The 8,131-nt window shown below is 35.2% G+C and overlaps 1 protein-coding gene across 1 annotated transcript in view; it reads left to right on the top strand.

Moving 5' to 3' along the window:
- The window catches only part of NR2C1 (nuclear receptor subfamily 2 group C member 1), a 59,429-nt gene that overhangs the window by 22,778 nt on the left and 28,520 nt on the right, over nucleotides 1–8,131 (top strand). Inside the window, exons 7-8 of the mRNA XM_007946139.2 lie at nucleotides 4,784–4,968; nucleotides 6,156–6,318. Of these exons, the coding sequence (XP_007944330.1) occupies nucleotides 4,784–4,968; nucleotides 6,156–6,318 (348 nt within the window). The remainder of the gene's footprint in view (nucleotides 1–4,783; nucleotides 4,969–6,155; nucleotides 6,319–8,131) is intronic.

The raw sequence follows: 8,131 nt of genomic DNA, 5'->3' as shown, positions 1-8,131 counted from the left end.
AAAGTGAATTTACTCTGTAAATCTTCACCCAAATCCTAATTAAAAAAAAAAAAAAAAGTTAAGGACAAGCAAATGTATGGAAATCAGAGTTTATTAGTGGTTACCAGGGGCAAGAGGGGATGGAAGAGTTATGCTTATGGAGCAGAGTTTTTGTTTACAGTGATGGAAAATCACATTGACTAAGGGTAGGGTTACACAGCCAGTTAATGTAATTGCTGTCAGTAAGTTGTAAAAAGTTAAATTGGAAAAAGTTGTGTGATAGAGATATTTACAACAATGGCTGAAAAAAGTAGCTGCTTACATACAACCAAACACCTCATAGGATTTGGTCCTTGGTTTGGAGGTTTAGGATAATGGTTTCATGAGACATTGCGGTTAATTACTCTAATATTTACAACAATGGCTGAAAAAAGTAGCTGCTTACATACAGCCGAACACCTCATAGGATTTGGTCCTTGGTTTGGAGGTTTAGGATAATGGTTTCATGAGACATTGCGGTTAATTACTCTAATATATCTAGTGCTTCTGTTCTGTCTCCTAATTCATTGGGTATTTCCTGGGGTCTAAAAAGCTTGTAAGTGGCCTTCCAAGGTTCACAATTTATCATCAGAAGAGGAAATGGAATATGTGGCTAACTGCCTCCATGAACAGCTGTTCTCTTTACCATGAGACCAGAATTTGATAGTGCCCAACTACCATTACTAAACATTTTAATCAAAGATTCTAAAGAAAAGTCCTAATTCAAAGGAGGAAGATGCAAATAAGAATTTCACATTCTAAGGGAATCTAGCCTTCTGGAGCCGTGGAAACTGGATTACCTTGAAACTATGTTACCTTGAGATAATCTTTACACCATAAACCAAAAATACCCCTGAAGTCATCTTCAAACCAAATATTTTTTTCTTAAATAGTAGAGAATGTCTACCTTGAGTATTGTGCTCTTTTAAGATCTGCCTATAGGGGATTGAATTGACAGCAGAAACTTGAAAGATAGAAACCTTCGAGAACACTGAGTTTATGTTAATGGGGGAGGACATCTAGGAAAAGGAGGGTGAGATGGTTGCACATCTTCAAGAATGTGATCACTGTCACTTAATTGTACATGTAGAAATTGTTAAATTGGTGTATGTTTGATCATGTATTCTCATCAACAACAAAAAAATTATTTAAAAACTATTTCATGGAATTATGAAAATGAAAAATGTTGAAATTATTTTTGTTATATTTTACACAATAAAAAAAATGTTATTTTTACTCATGCATAAGAAGGCTGTTTGGAGAAGTGGTCGATAGCATGGGCTCAAACAGACCTTGCATCCCATTCTGCCTCCACTATCAAACTACCTGAGTAACCATGGGTAATTCTCCTTATAGGTGATCTGGGAATAATGATTCCATTTTTGTGAGGATTAAATTAAATACATATATAAATAGTGATCATGTAAGCATTCAGTAACTGATGGGGTTGGGTTGTTTAGTAAATGATTCTGGGATGATTGATTAATTTGCATACTAAAACCAAAATCCATTGCCATCAAGTTGAGTCTGACTCATAATGACCCTGTAGGACAGAATAGAGCTGGCCCATAAGTCTTCCAAGGCTCCTCATTAATGTGTGTTGTTGTTGTTTCATTCTTCTCATCCACTAAATTCAGTTTCATGTAAGGAAGTAGTATACCAAATGAAACAGTAAGTAAACATATGTATTAGGTTAAGAACATTAAAAACAAAATATGTAAAGGGAAGTCATAGAAAAAAATGCCATTAAGGAATCCTGTCAACAGCCCATAGTAGCTAATTTGAAGGGCTTCTCAGTACACTAAAACTAAAAATACCAAACTCACTGTCGTCGAGTCGGATCTGACTCATAGCACCCCTCCTTGGGTTTCGTGGCAGTATCACTACTGAAGTAGATTGCCCAACCTTCCTTCTAAGAAGTGGCTGGTAGGTTTGAACCACCAGCCTTCTGGTTAGCAGTCAAATGCCTTAAACACTAGGATGGGGTAATTTGATCATTTAGAAAAAAAAAGAAGAATGACTTACATGGATTGAAACACATCGAATCTGTTAAAAAGCTGTAAAGTGATTTTCAGAAAAAACTCATTTGTTACTATTAGAAATTGCTAAAGTAGCAATTCATTGCTCTAAAAATTGGTAAATAAATGGAAGAAAATCAAGCATTTTTCTGCCTTTGCTGTGCAAACTGTTTGAGTAGTCCAGGAGTTTAGAGGAAGGTTTGTTTGGTTTTAATAAAAGAATGATAGTGAATTTATGTAGAAAGAAGATAGAGATCTGCCATTGAGTTGAGTCCTACTCATGGCAACCTTGTGTACAGCACATGAATGTTGCCCAGTCCTGCATCCTCACAGTTGCCAGCATGTTCCTTGTCCATTGTTTTGGGTATAGTGCCAGTCCATCTCATTGAGGGTCTCCCTCATCCTCTCTGGCTGACTCTCTGCCTCACCAAACATGATGTCGATTCTCCTGATGACATGTCCAAAGCAAGTGATCCAGTTTTCTGTTGTCATCCATCAGGTTTTCATTGGCTAATTTTAGGGAATGGATCATTAGGCCTTCCCTCTTAGTCTAGAGGCTCCACTGAAAGCTGTCCACCACGGGTGACCCTGCTGGTATTTGATTGAAATACTGGTGGCATAGTTTCCAGCATCAGAGCAACATGCAAGACACCACAGTACAACAGACTGACAGATGAGTGGCAGGGAATGAATATACATATCATTAATAAAAACTGAAGACAAATAGGGAAATAAGCAATGTGTAACGAAAGGCCAATTTTTAAATAATAAAGGGATTTTTCAAATCAGTCAGAAAAAGAATGAAGAGAAAAATGGGCAACCAATCAGTTTCTTTTTCATTTTTGTGTCCTCAGCATTTATTACATTCCCTGGTAAAAGTTGGCATCCTTTTTCTACATCTTTTCACTGGTATTAATTTTATTTTCGTGTATATTTGTGCAGCTTTCTAATTTGTGTAAGTTTCACACTCTTTTTTTATTTCAAAAATATATTGTAAAACATTTCAAGCAGAGAAAAAGACCAGTACAATAAACCCCCATATGCCCATAACCTAGTTTCAAAAACTATCCGCTAATGGTTAATCTTCTTTCTTTTATTTTGCATTGTTTCCTCACCACCACCACCACCCCCCCCACCGGTAACCAACAAATAAAGTTGCCTTCCATCTAGAAAACCTTTCCTTGACTTTTTACAATAATGAACTAATACAGTATTTGTCCTGTGATTGACTTATTTCAGCCAGCATGTCCTCCAAGTTCATCCACGTTATGTGGTGTTTTGCAGATTCTACATTATTCTTTAATATTGCATATTACTCCATTGTATGTATGTACTATAGTTTGGTTATCCATTCTTCTGTTGATAGGCATGTCAGTGTTTCCATCTTTTTGCTATTGTAAATAGTGCTGCTGTGAACATGGGTGTGCATGTATATGTTCTTGTCCTGGCTCTCACTTCTTTATGATACATACCTAGTAATGGGATTACTGGATCAAATGGTATTTCTAATTCCAACTTTTTAAGGAATGACCATACTGCTTTCCATAGTGGTTGTATCATTTTATAGTCCCACCAACAGTGTATGAGAGTGCCAATCTCTCCACACCCTGGCCAGCATTTGTTATTTACTGTCTTGTTGAACTTTGCTATTAGTGCTGGGGCCAGGTGGTATCTCGTTGTTTTGATTTGCATTTCTCCATTCATGTCTTCTGCTCATTTTTAAATTGGATTGTCTTTTTGTTGTTGAGGTGTTGGAGTTTTCTATCAATTTTAGAAATAAGTCCTTTATATATATAATAATAATTATTATTATTATTATTTTAAATCCCTTCAGCCGTGTTAAACCTGTCTTTTAATGACCCATCTACTTTCCCCACCTTCACTTCCCCTCCCATCCCTGGTAACCAACAAAGAAAATTTCCTTCCCTGTGTAAACCTTTCCTTGAGTTTTTACAGTAGTGGGCTCATACAATATATGTCCTTCTGTGACTGACTTATTTCACTCAGTATAATTCCTCCAAGTTCATCAATGTTTCAAGGTGATTCACTGATTCTTCATTATTCTTTAATGTTGCATAGCATTCCATTGTTTGTATGTACCATAATTTGGTTATCCATTCATCTTCTAATAGGCACTTAGGTTGTTTCCATCTCTCTACTATTGTAAATAACACTGTGATGGACATGGGTATGCATGTATCTATTCGTGTCTTGAATCTCATCTCTTTAGGATATGTTCATAGTAATGGGATTGCTGGATCGAATGGTATTTCTATATCCAATTTTTTAAGGAAGCACCGTACCATTTTCCAGTGGTTATTTCATTTTACAGTTCCAGAAGCAGTGTATGAGAGTTCCAATCTTTCTTTACCCTTGCCACCATTTGTTATTTTCTGTGTTGTGTAAGTTTTAGAAGTTATAACAATATTAGAATTTAATGCTAAAGAGAACTTGAAAGAATGTCTGATTAATATCCTTTTACTGGGCTATGACATGGGTAGAATAGCTGGTAAGTACAGTTTTTCATTTAAAGTAACTTTTGTGTAAACATTCTTAAGAAATGTACCTGATGATTTTAAACTTCTGTTTTCCCTAAAATAGTTTCTAAAAGCTCAGAGCTCTTTGGTTTTATTTACTAGGTTTCATGTATCTTAATTTACTTTTCTTTCAGTATTTCATAATTTAGAATTGAATATTTCAGATTCAAACGTTTACTCATAATAGTCTGTAATACTTTTTTTTTAAAGGCTGAATCATGTCAGGGAGATTTGAGTACATTGGCCAGTGTGGTTACATCATTAGCGAATCTTGGAAAAACTAAAGAGCTTTCTCAAAATAGTAATGAAATGTCTGTGATTGAAAGCTTAAGTAATGGTGATACCTCCTCATGTGAGTTTCATCAAGAAATGCAAACAAACGGTGATGTTTCAAGGTAAAGTCTGTTTTGGTACAAAGGGTCCGTTGCTAAAGTGTCCTTTAGCAATTCTTAAAATACTTTTATGTTGAATACTATTTATAGAAGTTTCAAAAAGCAACTATTTCTATAAAATTTAAGGCTTAGTAATTTTAACAAGAAAAACTTGTATTCAATGTAAAATTGTTGTTTGACAGGTTACATTCTAAATAACCAGAACAATAAGTGAGTGTTGCAAATATTAGAAACATAGTCTTAAAAATTTAGGATTTTTTCTACTCTAAAGTTGATAATTTGAGTCTGATATTGCAAATATTTTAGTAACCAGATTTTAACATTTGTGTATGTAAAGTGAAACATTTTTCTTACCCCATCCCACCCTCAATTTCTAGTGATGAAAATAAATTTAGAAGACTTGGCTGAATCAGCTATAATTTTAAGTTACTTTTTAGGGAACTAGTATCAGAATTGTTTTTTTCAGTCTGTCAGTATTATGTATGATATAGAAACCACATTCCTTCTGATTTTTCTCCACGTTTCTGTTTATCATTTAACATGTTGCAGAAACTGCATTTAAGAGTTAAGTACTTCCTTGACCATAAGATTTTAAAAGACTCCAGAAGACATCTCACTGAAAAATATGGGGAGCTATTTTGAGAGATTATTTGCTGATTTTTGGTAGTCATCCTAATTTCAAGTGTTTATAGTTTAGCTGTAGCTCTGAACCCCACATTTTTTTAATATTCTCTGTATTATTAAATAAAAGTAAAATCTAACTCTGTATTGTGTAGAATACAGTCAAGTCAATGTAAATTCTTACCCTGTTTTTTCTAAATAATTTGTATGTGAAGTAAAAAGACTGGTAACCTGTAGTATTAAACGTATAACTTTTTAAAGCACATTTTCACACCAAACTTTAATTTGCATTTTCTTTTCCTGTTATTTTTATAAGATTTTGAAGAGCCTTTAATTGCTTGATAGTACATTAATATGAACTTATATTTTTTCATACTATACATGGGAATTTTAATTTGTTGCTTTTGGAGACAGTCAAAGATATCACTGAAATAGAGTGCTCAATGATAAACCAAAGTTTTGTTTTCTAAACATTTTTTGAGTTTAAATCTCAATTTCAGACTTTTGTACAGAATTTTCACTTTAATGTGAAATTGGCCAAGCCTACTGCTTCTGATTTCTCCTCTTAGGGCATTTGACACTCTGGCGAAAGCATTGACTCCTGGAGAGAGCACAGCCTGTCAGAACTCAGAGGGCATGGAAGGAAGTGTCCACCTCATTGCTGGAGATGCAAGCATAAATTACATCGAAAAAGAAGGACCACTTCTCAGCGAGTCACATGTAGCTTTCAGGGTATTTCCTGTGTATATTTTTAATTTTTATATCTTGTTACTATCTAGTTTGATTTCAGACTTCATTTCAGAAATGAAAGTGTATTCATTGTGCTTTAAAAGTCAGAAATATCCCTAATAGAATTTCAAGGCAGCAGCTATAAATTATATATATCTGGCTATATAAAATAATGCTTCAATAAAGCATTATATTTATAACCTTAAATTATAGTAGCAAACAATAGGTTTAAGTTTATAAATGTTCACGTTTAGAACATTTAAACATAGTTTTTTGGTTTTAACTTTAAGTATTGACATTTGGGATGACTGGAATGCACTGCTTTTGTTCAGTGTTGAGCTACTGCTTTACTGTAAACCAGAGTCTGCCACTACCTCTGCCATCGAGTTGATTAAAACTCACAGCAACTCTAGAGGACAAAGTAGAACTGCTCCATAGTCACAGAAGCTGACTGCCTGATCTTTCTCCCACAGAGTAACTGGTGGGTTCCAACTGCCAACCTTTTGGTTAGCAGGTGAATGCTTAACCACTGAGGCACTAGAGTTCCTTAAACCAATGTCTAAGACCAAGATATTTTGCTCTTATTATGGTAACTACAAAAAACTCATGTTGTTATGTATCACTGTAATTAGCTAGCTCTCACGATTACTCTAAGAGGGTAGAAATTATTTAATACATTTTAGCTTATAGTTTTTAACTTTTTGTACTTTTTAACCACTTTGGAGAAGGTATGTTTGTAATTTTTTTGCCCCCTAGATATATTCGTTTATGATGGAGACAATACGTGTTGAATACTATAGTTGTTGTTGTTATGTGCTCTCAAGTCGGACCTGTCTCATAGCGACCCCTCCTTGGGTTTCCGAGGCAGTATCGCTACAGAAGTAGATTGCCCCATCTGCCCTCCAAGGAGTGGCTGGTGGGTTTGAACCGCCAGCCTTCTGGTTTGCAGTCAAGTGCTTTAGGCACTATGCTACCAGAGCTCCCGAATACTACAGAGTGGTTGTTTAATCATCCAAATAATGTTTGGACCAGAGCTATGTATGTACTGACCATTGAAGGGCTAGGTTAAGACCTTGCTGTTTTGGTACCTCAGTTTAACCATTTTGTATCTTTGCTCTGTCATCTATGAGCACTGTTAGCAAGCTGTATGTGAAGTGATTGAAAGTACATAGAAGGTTTCAATTAACAATACAAAGCAATCCTGCAATACCTAAGTGTAATTGCTCCTAATTTTACTTATAGATTATAATTTTCCAAAGATATGTGTGTGTGTGTGTAAATACAAACAGCATCAAATGCATATGTGTCATACTGGTAGAAATAATGAACACAAAATAAGTCTAACATTGGCCAGAATTACATATGGTAAAATTTGTATAATTTGACCTGGTTGAAATAGTCACAGAGAAAATTTACAATAACTTACATCATAATTGCTATTATTTAGTATAGTTAATAAAACATATCAGTGAAACTAATCTTCATGTAAAACTTTACCAAGCAAAGATAACTCATAAGCAAAAGGTTAGAGATATTTGCACCATATGTTGCTGTTATGTTGTTAAGTGCCGTAAAGTCGTTTCCAACTCATAGCGACCCCATGCACAGCAGAACAAAACACTGCCCGATCCCGCGCCAGCCCCACAAACCCTGCTATACTTGAGCCCATCATTGCAGCCACCATGTCAATCCATCTCATTGAAGGCCTCCCCCTCTTTTGTCAACCCTCCACCCTACCAAGCATGACATCCTTCTCCAGGGAATGGTCCCTTGTGACAACGTGACCAAAATAGGTGAGACGAAGTCTGGCCATTCT

The sequence above is a fragment of the Orycteropus afer genome, unplaced genomic scaffold, assembly GCF_000298275.1.
Source record: "Orycteropus afer afer isolate SDZICR_OR568_19922 unplaced genomic scaffold, OryAfe1.0 scaffold00151, whole genome shotgun sequence".
In the NCBI taxonomy this organism is placed as follows: domain Eukaryota; kingdom Metazoa; phylum Chordata; class Mammalia; order Tubulidentata; family Orycteropodidae; genus Orycteropus; species Orycteropus afer.
This window is presented reverse-complemented; position numbering and strand designations above follow the sequence as displayed.